Below are 21,886 nucleotides of genomic sequence, written 5' to 3'. Positions count from 1 at the left end.
AATCAGAAATAACAACAGAACCTACTGAAGATGACAAAAAGGATGAAAAACTAAGTCAAAGTAAAAACGACGAGGATTTAAACCTCACTGACGACTTTGATTACCAGCGTGGACTTCAGAGAAAGCCACCTGATCGTAAACCATCGTTGTTGCTTCCGACGGACAAATATTTAACTGAAACGAAGATAAACGCTCGAGTCTTCGATGAAGAATTAAAGGATTCCACAAATCCAAGTAAGGAAACGGACGGTAAGTGTGCAGAGACCAAAAAAAATAATTCTAGACAGAGAAAAATCTCCAATTCAGTGATTGCACCTAGCGAACAAAACAGTGAGGACAATATTGCCAAAACACAAGAAGAAAAGAAAAAAGTCCACCCCCAAAACAAGAAAGATCACTTTGATTTCTGGGGAAGCGATGTCTTCTGATATTTAAGCACAATGCAGTGACGTCACAATGGTCTCCCCAGGGATGTCACTCTAAGGTAATGAAAAGCTATTCAATTCTTCTACTCTGTGAGGCTATCCGTTTTAAAATAAATATATCTGGTTCTCTGGTTGCTTTCAATCATTATCTATTTATTGATTTAAAAGTCTAGATCTTTTTATTCGGACTCAAACTCTAAATGTTATATAAAAGTAAATATACCGGAAACATGAATTGGCGAGCACGAATAAACACTAAATATATTGAATATAGTCTAGTCTGTATAAATGTCTTTCATGTTTGAGAAAATAGATATATTCAATGAACGAGGGACAAAAACAGAATCCATTTAAATATTTGAGGTGTACTCGAAGACAGAATTTGTTTTTTTTTTAATCATCACAGTATAAAATTATTTGTAGATACTCTCGATATGCATGGATGGGGAACGTCATTGGATACAGTGATCGTGCAAAGAGGAAAAACAATGTTCGTATAGTGATGGAGTCCCCAATCAGTTCAGATACAACGAAAAGGGTCAAGTTTGTCGGAGTGCAAAACAAAACTGCTACTTACACGCGTACTCCTAAAATGGTTGACATCGGTAAAATTTTCCAAGGGGATTCACCAAAGAAAGGACCAGAGAGTTTCCGTGTGCAGGGGATTAGCAGTGTTATGTCAATAAAGCCACCGGTTTCCACGAGATCCGGTGTACCTGTGTTGACGTCAGCCCCTCTCGGTCCGGCGTCCCTTACCACCACCCCGGTATCCCTCACAGACAGTGATACACGGAGGAAGTGAGGGGGCGGATCTATCAGAGGAAGCAGTGAAATAACATGGACAACAACAATAGCGGTTATACCTGTTCCTTTTTCCTGGGCATTAAAGTGTATGACTTTATAAGTTTTATATAATTTTATCTTAATAATTCCAAATTCAGTTTCAACAACAAATTGTCCTGTACTACAATTGTTCTACAATCAAAATGACTAATATAATGAAACAAATAATGTAAGTATTTCAAATTATGTCTTATGTGTCAAATCCTAACCCCTTTAATCCCCCTCCCTTTCCAGATCGATGGTTCAGTATAACTGGTTATCTTCAATCTTGCTCATAACAGTAAGACTCTATATCCCCACGAATGATAGTCATGATGATTTAGGTATATATTTGTGATTCTGAATGCATCATTATAATTTTTTTTGAAATGTTTTCTTTAAATTTATTATGTGTTCTGCATTGAAAGCACGTTTCTATTTTTCGACTCTCTGATACCACATGTATATTTTAAGGTTTCCTCCATCTGATCACTCATTTAAAATTTTGCTTTTCTATAGTTTTCCAAAAGAATTTTTTAAATAATTAAAATGCTCACAGTTTTGGCGTACCTTGCTGTGCAAGATCTATACCTATAAATTTAATAAATGTTGCAAAGAAACTCCGAAACGGGTGCACCAGAGTTCTTCTAACTCCTCTATGAATACACTAGATACAAGACGATGTCCGTAAACTATATTCAGATTTCATTCGCATAGTAAGTATCGTACATTAAATTAAAAGTCTACTTTCATTTGCTATAAACAGCCATGAAATAGCAAAAACGTGAGTAGGGTGGCGGTTCCGGTTGGCGGATCTAAGTTACTGGCAATTTTTAATGAAGCTGACAACAAGCAATCGTTTATTTATTGCATAAAACGTCATCACTGAATTATTCAATCAAAACTTGATTTAAATGATATAAAAGAAATAAGTTGTGATAACCGATTTAAAAGGAAAATGCGCAAATTATTTTTGTCATTCACCGATCCTAATATTGACGGAAACTTCTTGAACATCATATAGCATCGAGCCCGATGTTAAAAAGAAAAACGAGGCAATTAAATATGTAGCTGCGTGACATAAAAAAAAAACTTTTGTGTGAATGGTCATTGAAATGATAGCAAATCATTCACAAAACTATAAATTGCGAGCATATTTATATATCGAAAGACTATTAGCAGGTTTTCCTAATAGATTTATCGGTAAAAGGATGACTGCACTTAAGGACATGCGAAAATTGCGACAAAATAAACTTTCAAAAACAAGCATTTTTCTTTTAATTGCACGAATGGTCAACATCTAATCTACAACTTTATGTAATTACATTAAATAAAAGTACGTATTTACGAAGTACGAAGCTGTTTTTAAGGCGGGGGTCATCACAATTCCTTGAATCTCCGTACGATAATGAGGACGCCCACTTTTTCACTGACTTTATACATAGTCAGCGCATGTTTGTCTATTGTTCTCCGTTTAACAGTAGTTGTATATTTGCATTAACAATGTTGTGTCAAAAGGAGATTAATAGACAAACATGCACTCATGGTTTAAACGAGAAAAAAACTGCTTCTTCTTACATTCGCTCTCTCTATTGTGACCAAGGGCTGTGACATGTTGAATATTATAATTCACCACGTGATTTCTTACCTCAGGTAACTCTGTGAATACTAAATTCCGTCACGTGACTTGTAAAGTAGCATGTTTTGTGCTAACTAGGACAAAGTGCTCGAACACGTTAAATTGTTAGGCATTGGTTTAAAAGATTCTTTACTTACATGGACGTCGCTCATATTGTTAATTTCGTTTTTGAAACCTCTGAAAATAGTGTACTTGTGCCATACAGAATAAAGAGGGAACGGGAAAGAGTGATCTCGTATTTATTTAATACATGTCATTGTTATTTATCAAGTGTAATTTTAGACCCATTCTTACAATATTAGCTCCACCTCTCATGCATACCTAATGTTTAATCAAGGGCAGTAAGTGTAAATTCTCTATATTTGGAAAGAGTAAGGACAGAAAACATAGAATCATTTTATTGTATCATAGTCTAAGATCATTTTAATATTTGAATTCGGCTCGAAATTGATAGGATTCTTTCATAAATATATAAAAATGAAATAAGATTATGATATAAAAGCAACAGAAGCGACCGAAAAAGACCCAAAACCCGGCGTTAAGTGCAGTCATCCTTTGAATATTCCTCACTGAGAGCTTAGTGGCAACGAACCCGAAGTACAATTTGTACTTCGTAATAAATTTTGTTTACATGAAAAGAGAAAATTAATGTATAACGTATTGTTCAAATACAATTAAAGCTGTTAATTTTTTGTGCGTTAATCAATACATTTCATTTTTTTTCTTCTGAATACAGTCTTTTGTATCAATTACTCGCCTATTCATAGGGCGTTAAAAGTTCATGTTTTAAAATAAATCAATTTATCTTTAAAATGTGCATATTCGCTGCTTTTATCCTTGACAAAATTTAAATAAGAACACCTAAAGTATAATATCCATAACATAGTATATAACAGGTTTCACAATAAACGTCAGTTAATGAAATTGTTATTTTTCAAGTTTTTACAAAGGGGTGGGGGTTGTGACGTTCATCCACTTCTGCTCCAAAGCTCAATGCGGGATTTTGAACAATTTTAAGTATTTCTTCCTGCTATAAACCTATAGGCTGTCAGTAGAAGCTACAAAAGATATTACTGGAATATTTCTGTCGGGAGTGGTATAAATTCAATTCCCCGCGCTTGCGCGGGATTTCATCTAGTTTGTCAGAAATGGCCTTCTATGAAGAAATAATCATATAACCCAGTGAGAGTTATCTCTCCTATCACAGGGTGAATCAGAGTTATCTCTCCTATCACAGGGTGAACCAGAGTTATCTCTCCTATCAAAGGGGCAACCTTAATATAACACTCTTGGTGAAAAAAAGGATATGAAAAAAAAGACATTTGTAAAATCTCGGTCCCGTACTACGTGCGATAACTCATTTTTGAATATGTGATTTATTTTTTACTGTACCGCAAATCTTTTCTATTTCGATAAGGCATACAATATGTTTTATGCACCTGAATTCACTGAATATATTTTAGAACAACAATGCTTTCAAAATTTAATTACTTAAAAACATATCCTTGCTGCTTATAATTAACTGTTGTGTCTGAAAAAACAAAACCAGGACATGATTCCTTACAATTATTTATCGAGTTTTCCTTCCAAACTTTTCAATTACAAAAAAAACAACAGAAACAAAACAAAACAAAACAAAAATCTACAGTGCCTAAATATCGAATATCGATCTGAAACATAATCGTCATACGTGATCATGTTCTACTTCACTTTACAACTATAGTCCTCCTGGACACGTCATTACTGGTGACGTAAGTATAGTTCATATTGAGGATATTTTAAAAGGGTCAAAATTTTAGAGAACACCGTTCTTTCAACTAGCGTCAAAATTTCATAAATCGCAAGTCTATGAAAGATTACGCCAGGCGATGGGCCAAACATGAGAAAGAACTCTACACTTTGTCAGAGTGGATTAAAAGTATCAGATGGATGTTGAAATCTCGTATTAAGCGGCTGAGGGTCAATATGAAGACCATCTATCATAATTCAGAAGAAAAAAAGAATTGGATAGAATACATGCGCGATCAGTATGTACTGGTCCCAGCTGACAAAGCAGGTAATAACATTGTCTTTGTTTGTAAGGCTCATTATTTGAATTGTATTTTAGAGGAACTAGGATCTAATTCTGCAAATTGTAATTCAATTTATAGTGCCCTTTCTAAGTGGGAACTCTTCAAACTTATGTATCAGTGTTTAATATTTTTAATATTCCCAACAGTTAAATTGAATTTGAATTACCATACCTATACTGCATTTCTAAACTGCATAAAAATCCTTACAAACAAAGATAAATATAGCGGGTTCCAGTAGAGATTCTAATTTACTCCTCACTGAGATATTAACAGTAGTGAAGAAGAAACTTCAGGCCTAGGAATACTGTATAACAATATATTCGAGAAGTGGTGTAAATCAGATGTGGAAACTTTTAAAAAAAGCTTCAAGGAACTTTCAGAAAATTTGAAATCACAAAATTTTACCAAAATCAATAACACCAAAACCACTTTATACAAGTATATCCCACGATAAATTAACGTCAAAGCCTAAACTCGAAAATATACATACCTCGTCACTAGTCATTTGCAAAATTATTTTCTTAAAATAATGTTGTACATACAAGTTGAATTTCCCATGAGTGATAATTGCTTCCCGTTATTAGCAAACCTATTGTTGTATTCATATAAAGCAGAACGTATTCAAAAAAACTTATACATGAAAAGAAAAAGTCTCTTGTTATGGCCTTTCGACATTTATAGCTACATCGACTACGTTTTATCAATTAACAATATTTAGATTTCCTTATAGAATTTGAAGTAAGATTGACCTTGCAGACTATCTATATGTTTAACTTTTAATCCCGATGTTGCCACTAATTAGTAATTGCAATCATCTACAAACTCCATGAGGACGCGTCCAAATTCAGTTATTTAGAACATAATCCCAGTGTACTCAAATACCTAAACTTAAAATATAAAGACTTTTAGATAGCAATATTTTTTTTCACTCATCCAAAAAAGAGAGGGTAGTCGTTACTAAAGGACCCTCTATATACTACAGCAAAATATTTTTTGGACATCGAGAAAATTATATTGTACAAAGGTGTAAGTATTGAACTTATCATAAAATTTCATTTTCAACATAGGGCAGACTATCTATATGTTTAACTTTTAATCCCGATGTTGCCACTAATTAGTAATTGCAATCATCTACAAACTCCATGAGGACGCGTCCAAATTCAGTTATTTAGAACATAATCCCAGTGTACTCAAATACCTAAACTTAAAATATAAAGACTTTTAGATAGCAATATTTTTTTTCACTCATCCAAAAAAGAGAGGGTAGTCGTTACTAAAGGACCCTCTATATACTACAGCAAAATATTTTTTGGACATCGAGAAAATTATATTGTACAAAGGTGTAAGTATTGAACTTATCATAAAATTTCATTTTCAACATAGGGCATTTGCCCCAAGGAAAAATGTTCAAAGTATTTATAAGTTAACTAGAAACGAAAATCATTGTTGTTTACTTAAGTGGGGAAATACATGCAAATAAAGTGTTAAATTAATTTCTGTTGGCATACTAAATGTTAAGAATGCTTGAATTGTTTCAATTTATTTTAGTACTTTAGATCTAAGGACTGATTACTCTAACTGCATAAAAATACGACAGAATTGGAACTCTTTAGTGTTCAGTGTATAGAGGGTTCTTAAAACCAAGCTAACTTCCTAATATCCTCTAGCTTTGGAGTTTCCGCTTCAATGAGCACCTGTATATTTACCTGTTCAGGTGTCGATACCCGTAGGATAAATATTCTGTCCGCACCCGGAAGTAAAGAAAGAGAATTATGACTAACAAAAGGTCGACAGATTTCCATACGTGTACATGATTAGGAGGTGTCTGTATACATTCATAAGTAAAAAATACCACTGAATTATAATTGGTTTCAAATTCAGGTACGTACAGTTAATGGTTTGATGTTTTATCACTTATCAATGTAATGGAAAGATATTAAGAACATTAATTTTAACCAATCATACATAATACTAGACGTCCACACTAAATACTGAGAGTTCCGATTACTGTATGTTATTTCTTTAAAAAAAATAATACCCCTGGAAGTTAATATCGTCGAAGACAAAATCTGTATTGCATATATATATATATATATATATATATATATATATATATATATATATATATATATATATATATACAGTAAGTATAGAGTCCTTGTGTTGGGAGTAACAGAAGTCAGAGGTGTAGTTTAGTCAGAGTTCCCGGGGCAAAATGTTTTACATAAGCAGCCTGCTTTCATTGGAACGCTGCATGTGATAAAATTTTCATCCGAAAAGTGGAAGGGTCCCTCCCTTGAATCCCACATTGTTCGGCCTTGTATATAGATATAAATGAAGAATGGAGTTTACGGGCTCACCCAAGGTAATTTGATAAAAGCGTGAATTTCTTTTTTCATATTATTGCTTATTCTCTGTTTAGAAATTCTCAACAGTCGCAACGACTGTCACAAAAGAAAATACGTATAGAACAAGTTTAACATACTGAAATTAGTAAAAATATTCAGTAAATTGCTCGTCAAACCGTGGCAACTTTTGCCCAATTTATACATTTTTGTACATCTTGTAGTGGGCGCTGCCTCAGCATAATTTTAGTGACCTCTCCCCTCCATTCCTTGGTTGCCCTCGCTTGTATGTAGACATCGTTTACAAAGTAAAACTTGTTTACCCAATCTTGTATTTTATCAAGTTTTATCAAGATATTTATTCCTGAACAGAAAACTTCATCTTTAACACTCTACAATTTGTATCTAATTTTTTTTAATTTATTGATCTTCAGCAGTTTTTCGCAGGAACACCTTGTCCTCTAAACGATGTAGGGAAAAACTGTTGAAGTGACACATTCTATATCCAGACAAGGGAGACCATGGAATATGTAAGTAAACGTGTTATTAAAAATTAAAATACATGTACGCTTTAAATGAAGAGAACTTTCGTAAAACAATGCGTAATAAATTTCTTCCTCAACTGCAAATGAGATCTACAAAGATTGTAACTGTGAACCGAGTGACCTAAATGTCACCTCTCGCTTTGGGAAACCAGGTATTATTCGTTTATACACATTCATGTATTTTTTTCGTACATACAAAAGATTATCATAAAATCATCAGGAAGATTCAAACCACGATTGTAAAATGTATATGTGTTGAACCCCCTCTTTAATGGTTTCGAGGAAGGTCATCGATAAACAGGGATGAAATTGTTGGACATTCCTCTAATTATCAATAAATACATTTTCTTCGAAATATTTTTGCTTTAAATATATCTTCGAAATCATTTTTTTTTTAAATTCATCGATTAAATTATAAAAATGCGACTAAATACTAGTTATCACACAGGACTCTAGCGGGGAATGGGGGGTCCAGACCCCCCGGATTTTTAGAGTTTTCAAATAGTAAAATAAGAAATGGTGACCCCCCCCCCCCGTAAACCCCTGATAAAATGGTAAAGAGAGTCGTTTATTTGTATGTAAGAAAGCGACTTGTCCACCCCACCTCCCCCGAAATAGTAAGGATTTTGATTTTGCTTGTCAAAACAGTTCTAAGTTTGATTTTTGTTTTTAGTGAGTGAACCCTCCTCCCCGCTTAAAAAAAAATCCTGGGTCCACGCATTCGTTAAAAAAAAAGAAAAAAAAAACAATCGATATCTTAACAAATAAGGGGAAAAGTATTTTAGGAAAACATACAATTATTGCTAAAATTATCACGCAATTATGATTTAATTGTTAATCTGTAACCTGCACATCCATTTTAGCTGTGACTGGCAACAATTTTGTCAACATTTCAACTTGCGACAGATTCATCTGATTGGTTAAAAAAAATGATACATAAATAAGCATGTAAATAAGTAAGGTCATTGGAAAGGTCGTGTCTCAAGTCATTCAGAATACTCGTTTCCTACTGTAAGAGAGATACAGAGCGGGCGCGGCTCGAGCTACAGCTCTGGCCTAAAGCCCTGTCCTGTGTCTCTCAAACAATAGAAAACTCGTACTCTAAATATAACGTAATCATAACTTGTAACATCTAGGTAAATGTCAATTAATGTAAGCAAGTTTGAAGTACACTTCATATCCAGTAGATTTGTTCATTTAGCTACGACAATAGAATATGTACCAAGTTATTGTTTTCATTAATTTTGTAATTTACAGCTAGTTTGGTTACTCATTCTAACTTTCATTTTACAGATAATTGGGTTAATCATTCTTACTTTCTTTTACAGATAATTGGGTTTATCATCCTTACTTTCATTTTACAGATAATTGGGTTAATCATTCTTACTTTCATTTTACAGATAATTGGATTAATCATTCTCGGAGTCTTTGTTCTTTTCCTTATTATTGCCATAATATTGCTGACATTATATTTTCTTTGGAGACTTAAACTTCAGAATGACAAATTATCAAATATCGAAAAAGCTTTATGTGAAAAAGACACGCCATTGCGAGGTTTATCAACAAAAGTCGAGAGACCTCAGACGGACAGCGCCGTTGACGTCAGCGAACTGGACAATACCCTTGGTTCTCTAAACATGAGTGATAATGGTATTTTTAGGAATATGGCGTCGACTCGTAACAGGAATAATGTGATCAGTATCATTACACGGACTAGTATCCACGCTTTGACCACAACGCCAAACAGAGGGCCTCTTCTTCCATCACAAGTCGTGGACTTAACACAGGTTACCGAAAACAACCCAAAAAACGAACAGACTACGCCTGATGACATCAAAATAAGTACAAATCTCGCGGACGAGTTCATGAATGAATACGAGAAGTATTTCAAGAAAAATGTTCAAGATCGACCGACGTCCATCCTCGTGAAAGCCGAGTCTGGTCGTGAAGAAATTAAACACGAATCGGGGATGTTCGTACATAAAGAAATAGACACGAAGGGAGGTGAAATGAAAATCTCTGGGGTGACGCTCAAGATACCAAAAGATGCTTTGGAGAAAAAAACAATCGTTACCCTAGGAATAACATGGGAAAAGAATCTTTTCCCAGATTTAAAAAAAGAGCAAGCTCTTTTAAGCCCTTTAGTTGTATGTCAACCGTCAATGTCTTTCAAGAAACCGGTAGAACTTACATTTCCTCACTGTGCAGATAAAATAGAAACCAACTGGAAGTGGAAAATAATAAAGCGCACTGGTGATATAACACAACAAAGTGCTTGGAGTGACGTCACCCTTGAAGATTACGAGGAACGCCGCTTAACGAGGTCTTCAGTAACAATACATCTTCGCCACTTTACCCTATTTACACTCATTGGAACATCTCAAGAGAACCGCGTTGCTGCCAAATCTGTTCAGATAGTGGCCTTTTCTACTGTGCTACAGAGAGCTTCCCTATTTACTTCAAAACTTTACTGCATAAACGATTATGGTAGAGATATAAAGGTCAATATTGCAATTTCATTCTACATAATATTCTTTTTACCTGCTCAGCGGGACTGCTAGTAATTTCACAAACCATTTGTACACATGTTTATCAAACATTTCTGGATTTATTGATAGGAAATCAAAGGCAGAGAAAGCGAAGTTAACAGGAAGACGGTAGACAGCCCGGTTCCACTGCTTGTGTACGACAATGGGGAAAATGTGGTGTTGGATCACGCAATGGAACCAGAGGACTGGAAGCTGATGGGGAATAAATCAAATGTACCTAGTCTATCTAAGTTAAAGTATCTCCAAGGCTTCAGAAATCTGGAATAACCTCTCTGTGCTTTTTGAGAAGACAAAAAAGGTGTTCCAGCAATTAAATAATATTTTCTCCATTTTACAGGAATTGGATTTTGAATTAGTATGGCATTCCTGCAATCCGAATTGTGCCTTTGCCTACAAGCCACAGTCCAACGAGGTCTCGAAGATAATGGTGGCGTACACATGCTATCAAATCAAGCACGAGGCGAAGAAGTCTTGTATTCAAATCGCCGCCGAGTTGCCAAAGGTTTGTGTGTTGTATATATAAAATTTAGAGATATGCTCAGGAAAAATTAATTTTATTCCTAACTTAAAATTTTCTGTAAATAAATAATATGAATGGTTACAGCTTCTTCCGACGCCGTTTGACGAGAAGCAGAGTGAAATGACCAGAAAACTGGTTCTCTGTCTGGACCCAGTTTCCGACAACAATGATGACTGGAGGGGTCTGGCGGAAAAAATGGGACTTAAATTTAATAAGATCCGCTGGATTGAAGAACAGAGTGATAGTCCCACAGAACTGCTCCTAAACATCTGGAGAGACAAAGGCAAAACTATAGAGGAACTGAGAAACATTCTAGTGGAAATGAATAGGACAGACGCAGTCTCCATCATTAACAAATGTATGGACATCGACAAAAAGTGACTTTAGGATAAAATGATGGTAAAATTTAGGTTTGAAAGGAATGTTTGAGCTTTTTATTAACGTTGATTGTTACATAATGACACGCCCATTTCTTCAGTAAGGAGAAAGCTGTTTAGCGTAGAGACAAGAGGTCGGAGAAACGCCAGTCTGCACTGAGAGAGAGACCGTGAATGTCGTAAATTTTCTCACATGCTTCATTTGAATACTTGTAGAATAGGTATTCCAAAATACAATAGCCAATCAGATTGGCAGTGTATATAAATACTCCAAGGTAAACACGTGTTCGATCCATACACGTGGTGATAACCAATAAACATGAAACATAAATGTAATTATGAACATATTCGTTGCATTACATGAGTGTTACAGAAGTCTCTCACTTTCTCTCCCAACTTTTTAAAGTCCCCATTTCACTCGTGTTGTTAATCACAGAGAGTAGGTTGTAGGGTGGCTTAAAGAATTGCAACTAACATTGCTTTCTCGTTTCAAAAGAAATGGGTGTGTCATTATTACAGTTGACGATCTGTAAGAAAAACCAAATCGTTCCATTCAAACGAAAAATTTTACCACTTAAGTGCGCACCACTGTGGAATTGTTATTCAGTCTTAAGTGTCAAGTTGTAGAGCAAAACAACAGTAAGGTGGTCTGTTACTCAGATACGGAATGAAAATGTTAGGAGGTAACGAGTAACCGGAAGTACTTCTTGCATTTCATGTCAGTGAAGCGCAGACGGTAAAGTGATATAGTAATAAACTGATTTCGAACAAATAATTAATTATACGCGTTTATTTTATTTATCTCAACCTGCCCATCATTCACAAAAATGACTTGCGTTATTCAATTTTAAGGTTCTTGTGTGAAAGCGGGGCGTCTGCGTGTATCTATCGGTGCAATACATGTATATTGATAGGGATGTTTGATATTATTGCATTGTATACGTGGTATACATGTACTGCCAAATTTCAGGACGATATTCTGTTGAAGTTGTGTATTTTTGACTGCAAAATTATTTGTAATAATCATGTTGATTATTTCAACAGTATTTAATTAAAACTAGTAAAAACAAGTTTGCATTGAAGTCATTAACGTATATAAAGTATGCAACAGACAGCATTATTAACCAATTAAGCTTGAACAAAGTAAAGAGTCCTTAAAATTTGCAGTCATTGTGGCATTGCAGGGCCTTATAGTCTCTTGACAGTTTTGGGAGGTACACTGGGATCGGTTACCTGTTCAATCAGTGTATAAGGGTGTTTGGGAGGTACACTAGGATCGCTTAAATGTTCGGTCAGTGTATGAGGGTGTTTGGGAGGTACACTGGGATCGGTTACCTGTTCGATCAGTGTATGAGGGTGTTTGGGAGGTACACTGGGATCGGTTACCTGTTCGATCAGTGTATGAGGGTGTTTGGGAGGTACACTGGGATCGGTTACCTGTTCGATCAGTGTATGAGGGTGTTTGGGAGGTACACTGGGATCGGTTACCTGTTCGATCAGTGTATGAGGGTGTTTGGGAGGTACACTGGGATCGGTTACCTGTTCGATCAGTGTATGAGGGTGTTTGGAGGTACACTGGGATCGGTTACCTGTTCGATCAGTGTATGAGGGTGTTTGGAGGTAGACTGGGATCGGTTACCTGTCTGATCAGTGTATGAGGGTGTTTGCAGGTACACTGGGATCGGTTACCTGTCTGATCAGTGTATGAGGGTGTTAAGGGGGTACACTGGGATCGGTCACCTGTTCGATCAGTGTATGAGGGTGTTTGGGAGGTACACTAGGATCGCTTAAATGTTCGGTCAGTGTATGAGGTGTTTGGGAGGTACACTGGGATCGGTTACCTGTTCGATCAGTGTATGATGGTGTTTGGGAGGTACACTGGGATCGGTTACCTGTCTGATCAGTGTATGATGGTATTTGGAGGTACACTGGGATCGGTTACCTGTTCGATCTGTGTATGAGGGTGTTTGGGAGGTACACTGGGATCAGTTACCTGTTCGATCAGTGTATGAGGGTGTTTGGAGGTACACTGGGATCGGTTACCTGTCTGATCAGTGTATGAGGGTGTTTGCAGGTACACTGGGATCGGTTACCTGTCTGATCAGTGTATGAGGGTGTTAAGGGGGTACACTGGGATCGGTCACCTGTTCGATCAGTGTATGAGGGTGTTTGGGAGGTACACTAGGATCGCTTAAATGTTCGGTCAGTGTATGAGGTGTTTGGGAGGTACACTGGGATCGGTTACCTGTTCGATCAGTGTATGATGGTGTTTGGGAGGTACACTGGGATCGGTTACCTGTCTGATCAGTGTATGATGGTGTTTGGAGGTACACTGGGATCGGTTACCTGTTCGATCTGTGTATGAGGGTGTTTGGGAGGTACACTGGGATCAGTTACCTGTTCGATCAGTGTATGAGGGTGTTTGGAGGTACACTGGGATCGGTTACCTGTCTGATCAGTGTATGAGGGTGTTTGCAGGTACACTGGGATCGGTTACCTGTCTGATCAGTGTATGAGGGTGTTAAGGGGGTACACTGGGATCGGTCACCTGTTCGATCAGTGTATGAGGGTGTTTGGGAGGTACACTAGGATCGCTTAAATGTTCGGTCAGTGTATGAGGGTGTTTGGGAGGTACACTGGGATCGGTTACCTGTTCGATCAGTGTATGAGGGTGTTTGGGAGGTACACTGGGATCGGTTACCTGTCTGATCAGTGTATGAGGGTGTTTGGAGGTACACTGGGATCGGTTACCTGTTCGATCAGTGTATGAGGGTGTTTGGGAGGTACACTGGGATCAGTTACCTGTTCGATCAGTGTATGAGGGTGTTTGGAGGTACACTGGGATCGGTTACCTGTCTGATCAGTGTATGAGGGTGTTTGCAGGTACACTGGGATCGGTTACCTGTCTGATCAGTGTATGAGGGTGTTAAGGGGGTACACTGGGATCGGTCACCTGTTCGATCAGTGTATGAGGGTGTTTGGGAGGTACACTGGGATCGGTTACCTGTTCGATCAGTGTATGAGGGTGTTTGGGAGGTACACTGGGATCGGTTACCTGTCTGATCAGTGTATGAGGGTGTTTGGAGGTACACTGGGATCGGTTACCTGTTCGATCAGTGTATGAGGGTGTTTGGGAGGTACACTTGGATCGCTTACCTGTCTGATCAGTGTATGAGGGTGTTTGCAGGTACACTGGGATCGGCTACCTGTCTGATCATTGTATGAGGGTGTTTGGGGGGTACACTGGGATCGGTTACCTGTTCGATCTGTGTATGAGGGGGTTTGGGAGGTACACTGGGATCGGTTACCTGTTCGATCAGTGTATGAGGGTGTTTGGGAGGTACACTGGGATCGGTTACCTGTCTGATCAGTGTATGAGGGTGTTTGGAGGTACACTGGGATCGGTTACCTGTTCGATCAGTGTATGACGGTGTTTGGGAGGTACACTTGGATCGCTTACCTGTCTGATCAGTGTATGAGGGTGTTTGCAGGTACACTGGGATCGGTTACCTGTCTGATCAGTGTATGAGGGTGTTTGGGGGGTACACTGGGATCGATTACCTGTCTGATCAGTGTATGAGGGTGTTTGGGGGTTACACTGGGATCGGTTACCTGTCTGATCAGTGTATGAGGGTGTTTGGAGGTACACTGGGATCGATTACCTGTTCGATCTGTGTATGAGGGTGTTTGGGAGGTACACTGGGATCGGTTACCTGTTCGATCAGTGTATGAGGGTGTTTTGAGGTACACTGGGATCGGTTACCTGTTCGATCAGTGTATGAGGGTGTTTGGAGGTACACTGGGATCGGTTACCTGTTCGATCAGTGTATGAGGGTGTTTGGAGGTACACTGGGATCGGTTACCTGTCTGATCAGTGTATGATGGTGTTTGGAGGTACACTGGGATCGGTTACCTGTTCGATCAGTGTATGAGGGTGTTTGGAGGTACACTGGGATCGGTTACCTGTTCGATCAGTGTATGAGGGTGTTTGGAGGTACACTGGGATCGGTTACCTGTTCGATCAGTGTATGAGGGTGTTTGCAGGTACACTGGGATCGGTTACCTGTTCGATCAGTGTATGAGGGTGTTTCTGAGGAATATCTGGTAGATAACGTATAGTAATGCCCACTTGAACGAAAAGGCGTCAGTGTATGTATATGATGCACACTTTAAGGCTCACAGGAGCTGAAAGCTCCATAAAGCTTTTCTGTTCGAGGCTCGATCCATCTCTCTGCCTGTCATCTGTTAACTTTTCTATTCGAGGCTCCATCTCCTTGCCTGTTATATGTTAACTTTTCTGTTCGAGGTTCCGTCCCCCTGCCTGTTATCTGTTAATTTTTCTGTTCGAGGTTCTATCTCTCTATATGTCGTCTGTTAACTTTTCTGATCGAGGTTCTATCTCTCTGCCTGTCGTCTGCCTATTGTATGTTAACTTTTGATATTTTCGACTTCTCCAGAACCACTGGTTAATATGCCACAAAGCACTGTTAGGTAAAGAAAATCCACACTTGTGTAAATGAAGGTAGATGAACTTTTTAAGAGGAGATATAATTTACGACATAGTGAAGACATAGTGAAGATGGAGTCAGGTACTTTTATAAATTACTTCGGAATTACTGGATGAGAGTAAGGAGACTTCTGTGAGAGATCGAGCTTCCTTACTTTGAGATACCAAGGAGCCACTATAGGAAGACAAGTTTTTGACTTATATATTAAAAAATTCTTATGAAAAATATCTTGTCCACAGTTGGTCCCACTATGATGCACGCACCCCATTAGATATTGAATTTTAATAAAATCATGTAGGGCAAAGGTAGAATCGCAACAAATAATCAACTTTAATAAGAGATACGTAAAAAAAAATCTTATTGTCAGGATCAACATCACCATAACAAATCGTATGAAGATGTCACTATTCCCATAAAGAGTAGATTCTTATTGTCAGGATCAACATCACCATAACAAATCGTATGAAGATGTCACTATCCCCATAAAGAGTAGATTCTTATTGCCAGGATCAACATCACCATAACAAATCGTATGAAGATGTCACTATCCCCATAAAGAGTAGATTCTTATTGTCAGGATCAACATCACCATAACAAATCGTATGAAGATGTCACTATCCCCATAAAGAGTGGATTCTTATTGCCAGGATCAACATCACCATAACAAATCGTATGAAGATGTCACTATCCCCATAAAGAGTAGATCTGAGTTGATTCCAGTCTCTATCCCTCGGGGGATATGGTTGAGTATCGAGAGAGGATGCAAAATTTTACATATGAATATACATAAGACAAATATTAAAATCTTATTCTCAAGAACAAAGCCAACGTGTCATATTTATATAAGCAAATACCTCTGTATAGAGTTAGCACTTAGTTCAGTTCAAATCATGTCCCCCTGAGAAAGCTTGGGGTGGGGTTTCAATGTCCCCCTGGGATAGCTTGGGGTGGGGTCTCAAAAAGGCTTCAAAGTTTTACACCGGAGTGTATAGTAGAAGTGTATAGTAGAAGTGTATAGTAGAAGTGTATAAACATTCGGAAGAACAAAACGACAGAAATTTTCATTTTTTCGTTTTTTGAGGCTCATGTTTTAGGCATCATAATCGGATTGCCCATAATCAAAGATCTAGAGTTCATATACGACTGAGTTTAACCAATCAGAATAGGGTAACAACCCACAGCTTTGTAGCCTCGGGGAATAAAGAAATTTCATAGAGTGGTGGTATTTTGCAACTTGGAGCAAAGATCAGCGTCAAATACTCAACATAATCATTAACAGATAAACTTCGAATATATACAGTATATCGATTAGTTGTGTCAACAACTGGGTCTTGAAATGAGGAAGAAATTTCGAATTATAGGAAATATACCTTCTCTGTCGATCGGAGAAAGGAAACAATGCAGATTTAATTTACATAAAAAGACAGAGAAAATCCCCCACTGTAAAATCTTATGCACACAAATTTTATCTAGAGACCTTATTTCGCAATAAAATAATAAACGAAATCAGCCGGAAGAATAAACTATATAACCAGAGTTTTATTACAAGTGATTTCAAATATCTGTGCGTTTCATTTTTCGGAATATAATTTTTAAAAAAACCTACCAGGCCGGTAGGAAGCAATTTCACTTTGAGGGGGCACAACTACACATTCTCAGTCGGGGGGCACTATCCACTACCAAAATTTATTGACAAGCAAAAAAAAAAGGGGGGGGGTGTCATCAGACATTATTATTTAGGGGGCACAAGCATATAGTAGCTGTGTTTTCTATAGTATTCTATATATCGGCAAAATTATTGCCCCCCCCCCCCCGTTCCTACGGCCATGCCTACGCTGGTATACTCACTTGCTAAAATAAGGCAGATTAAATTTAAATAAAAAGACAGAAAATCACCCATTGTAAAATCTTATGCACACAAATTTTATCTAGAGACCTTATTTTGCAATAAAATAATAAACGAAATCAGCCGGAAGAATAAACTATAACCAGAGTTTTATTACAAGTGATTTCAAATATCTCTGTGTTTTATTATTCGGAATATAATTTTTAGAAAAACCTACGCTGATATACTCACTGGCTAAAATCTCTGTTTAGGCCCCAGCCACGTAATATCGGTTTTGAAAGTGGGAGGGAGGGAGGGAAAAAAATTGACAAACTTTGACAAGCAAATAAAAAAGGTGAGAGGGGGCAGGCCCCCTGATACTACGTGTAAATAACATATAGTCAATAATTAACATACAGTCAAACAAGATTAAATCGAAGTTCTAATACCTTTTATATACAGAATGAAAAAAAAACCCTGAGATATAAAGTTTACCAAAGGACGAATGAAGATTGGACCACGTTCAAAATGTCTGAAACCCAGATAAAGATGTTTTCATTCTAAAGTTTCCTCATACTTCACGTTTGCATATGGAACGCCATAGCTGCCTTATGTGGTTATTTCATGAGTAGATGGTGCTTTATTATGTTATGCTGTGGTTATTTCATATGAAGATGGTGCTTTATTATGTTATGCTGTGGTTATTCCATGTGAAGATGGTGCTTTATTATGTTATTCTGTGGATATTTCATGTGAAGAAGTGCTTTATTATGTTATGCTGTGGTTATTTCATGTGAAGATGGTGCTTTATTATGTTATGCTGTGGTTATTTCATGTGAAGGTGGTTTTTCATGTGATGGTGGTTTTTCATGTGAAGGTGGTTTTTTATGTGAAGGTGGTTTTTCATGTGAAGGTGGTTTTTTATATGAAGGTGGTTTTTCATGTGATGGTGAATTTTCATGTGAAGGTGGTTTTTCATGTGAAGACGGTTTTTCAAGTGTTGGTGGGTTTTTTTTTATGTGATGGTGGTTTTTCATATTTAATGTGATGGTGGTCACTCGGAACTCCTAATATTTTTGAAGACTGAGTTTAACACTGAGTTAAACTGTTATTATCTTGAAATTTTGAAAGTGAAACAAATAGTCAATGTAATTAAAATCATTTTAATACACCATTGCTAGTTCCTCTTTTTTCCATCTAGGCACTTGGGTTCAAAATGGTGTATTTTGTGTATTATGAATTTTTTGTAGGTGTGTCTGAATACACTCAAAAACATAAAAATAAAAAAAAAATCACTGAAATTACCACGTTTAAAAAGTGTCATATTAGTCTATATAGAAAGAGTTTAGGTACAACAGTTGCCATCTTCGGAAAATCTAGGGAAGTCAGAAACCGCGCCAAACTTGTTCGCGTTATTCCGGGATGCCTCTACATTTTACTTGGTTAAAAATCGTCACTTCCATTGCTTTCACTTTCAGTTCTAGGTATCAGGACGTTTTTGTTAACTGCATACGGCAAGTTCGAACTGGCAGACGATTGAAAGGCGTTATTCAATCATTTTTAAATGTAGATTTCATCCGAATTCCTGCCCAAAAGTGGTAGGAAAAGTGTAGATATTGATAAATTAAAATCAAGTATGAACTGAGCCGGGCACGACGTAAAATCGAAGATTGCAACTGTCGTACCTCCACTCTTTTTTATATAAAGTAATATGACATTTTTAAAACTTGCTAATTTCAGTGATTTTTTAATTCTTAGGTTATCGAGTTAATGCAGACAAAGCTAGGAAAAAACATAATACACAAAATACACCATCCTGAAACCAAGCGTCTATGGAAAAAAGAGGAACTAGCAATGGCGTATTAAAATGATTTAAATTATATTGACTATTTGTTTCACTTTCAAAATTTCAAGATAATAGCAGTTAAACTCAGTGTTAAACTCAGTCTTCAAAAGTATTTAGAGTTCCGAGTGACCACCATAACATTAAATATAAAAAAAAAACCCACCTTAACATAAAAAAACACCATCACATGAAAAACCACCTTCACATGAAAATTCACCATCACATAAAAAACCACCTTCACATGAAAAACCACCATCACATGAAAAACCACCTTCACATGAAAAAACCACCTTCACATAAAAAACCACCATCACATGAAAAACCATCTTCACATGAAATAACCACAGCATAACATAATAAAGCACCATCTTCACATGAAATAACCACAGCATAACATAATAAAGCACCATCTTCTCATGAAATAACCACATAAGGCAGCTATGGCGTTCCATATTTGCAATTAAAGAGCCAAGTGACGTATCTCCAAATATGACAGAAGTGAACAGTCAACCGTACCATGGCTCTTCTAACAATGAAATGAACACATCTATAATAAACAATACTCTCACCCAATTTACATGAGTTAGAAGACATATATAAATGTTAAATAAATGTTTATTGTTGTTGTTGTTTTTTGTTTTTGTTTTTTTCTTCATTTTATGTATGTTATTGTTTGTTGTATTCATGACTATATGCCAATGTATGATGGTGTTGTCAAATAAATGAATTCAATTGAATTGTTAAATACATGTATAAGCAATACAATGTCTTTCCTTGTTATATTATACGGGTATATCGGTTGCAACAGGGACATAGACTCAAGCGAGATTCACTCTTTCCAATTTCTATAATATACAGTTTAAATATTTTTATTTACAAATTAAAACGGGATTGTCTGGCTTTTCTCCTACAATGTATATCTTTCTCATGAAACGAACCAAGGTGCTCCAAAGGACACTATTAAAGTAACCCAGTAGCCGTGTAATCAAAGGTGTGATAAAAGCGGCCGTACAACCCCCCCCCCCCCAAATTCCTGTCGTTTAAATTTATACATGACTATATTTACTATGTTTATGCACATTTTGGACAAAATCGTTCGAATCATATTTGAACAGCAAGTTCCAAAAGTTAACACCCCCCCCCTTTTTTGGCCTTTCACGAAGAGGAGAAATTTTCAACCAACTAACAATAAAATCCCTGTTTTTCAAAAAAGTCAGGTAAGCCTAGTCACAGGGGCCATTAACACACTATGTTTGATTTATGTAATTACTATATACATGTATATACAAAAAGGTTTCTATTTATAAATATAGTGATCACGTAAAATTACGGTAAGCAGAATATGTTACTGGCCCCTTTGCGTCGAGTTGTCAATTTTCATCGACTCATTCATTTAATCTTTAAATACACAGCGCGATATGTACAATTTCACTGTAAATTTGTCATCTATTTTAAAATTATTCAGGACAGATGTGCAGTGGTTTGATTCGAGAAAATTGGCAGAAGGTCGGAACAGTTTTCAGCAATGAGATATTGTATTCAGATAATTTTCAGTACACAATTCAGTTTCAGTTTCGATATTTACTTTGTCGTATATGTGATAGTTTTCAGTTCTTGTGTTCATCGGAACACAGGAGTCGGTAATTTTAGCCATAAAGTGAAAAAGGCACACATCAGGCTTGTAGTATATTTTTTTGTTAATGGAAATTGGAAGATCAAAAAAAAAAAAAAAAGAAAAGAAAAAACAACAAACAAACAAACAAACAAAAACCAAAGGGGGTCTTTATTAATACATTACCCCATTCAGGGGAAAAAAGGGGCGCAGCCAGAGAAAAAAATTTCAACTTACCAGCCAGAGAAAAAAAAATTCAACTTACCTGAAAAAAACTTTAAAAAATAAGAAGCAAAAATTGTCAAAACTCGAAAATCCTAAGGGGGGTTGGGGTTGGGTTCAAGTTCTTTCAGTATTAAATTTTATTCATGCACTACTACATTACCCTTATTTGAATATGCTGCAACAAAAAGTTGGGGGGGGGGGGGGCAGGCCTTTCAATGAACATTTTCAAAAGTAAAAAGTTATGTTTGGAAAAAAGTGGGGGGGGGGGGGCCCTCCCCACTCAGATGCTACGCGCCTGCCATTACTCAGCAGTTTTAGATCGAGTTGTTCCTCTTTGATAAGTGAACTTCCGAAAACGGGTTTGATATTTCAAAAATGCTTTTATAAGAGAAAAACAATATCTAATTGCATAATTATAAGACAAACCGGATAGAGTGAAAAAGCAATGTACCATAAGATAATAAAAATCTTATTTTTATGACGGGGAGGGGATTAATGCAAATAAAAAAATTATCAAAGATAGGATTTGATATACATAAAAAAAACCATAATCAAAACCCCTAATTCCATTTTTCT

The 21,886-nt window shown here is 36.7% G+C and overlaps 1 protein-coding gene across 1 annotated transcript; it reads left to right on the top strand.

The window, feature by feature from the left end:
* Nucleotides 1-7,756: 7,756 nt before the first annotated feature.
* Nucleotides 7,757-12,346, top strand: LOC133183169 (netrin receptor UNC5B-like). Its single transcript, XM_061318119.1, has 5 exons — nt 7,757-7,833; nt 9,249-10,349; nt 10,467-10,610; nt 10,735-10,899; nt 11,002-12,346. Exons 1-5 carry the CDS (start codon nt 7,825-7,827, stop codon nt 11,296-11,298), a joined length of 1,716 nt encoding a protein of 571 aa, XP_061174103.1. The 5' UTR covers nt 7,757-7,824; the 3' UTR covers nt 11,299-12,346.
* The last annotated feature ends 9,540 nt before the right edge of the window (nt 12,347-21,886 follow it).

Source organism: Saccostrea echinata, unplaced genomic scaffold (assembly GCF_033153115.1).
Source record: "Saccostrea echinata isolate AGI-Se365-2 ecotype Australia unplaced genomic scaffold, CSIRO_AGI_Sech_v1 ptg000009l, whole genome shotgun sequence".
In the NCBI taxonomy this organism is placed as follows: domain Eukaryota; kingdom Metazoa; phylum Mollusca; class Bivalvia; order Ostreida; family Ostreidae; genus Saccostrea; species Saccostrea echinata.
Note: the sequence above shows the minus strand (reverse complement) of the source record. Positions and strands in the feature narration are given on the sequence as shown.

Bases quoted from the DNA above. Each gene is read 5' to 3' on its own strand.
- LOC133183169 (XM_061318119.1), top strand. The intron at 10,350-10,466 runs GTCAATATTGCA...ATTTATTGATAG, and splicing joins ATTATGGTAGAGATATAAAG to GAAATCAAAGGCAGAGAAAG. The intron at 10,611-10,734 runs GTACCTAGTCTA...TCCATTTTACAG, and splicing joins TGATGGGGAATAAATCAAAT to GAATTGGATTTTGAATTAGT.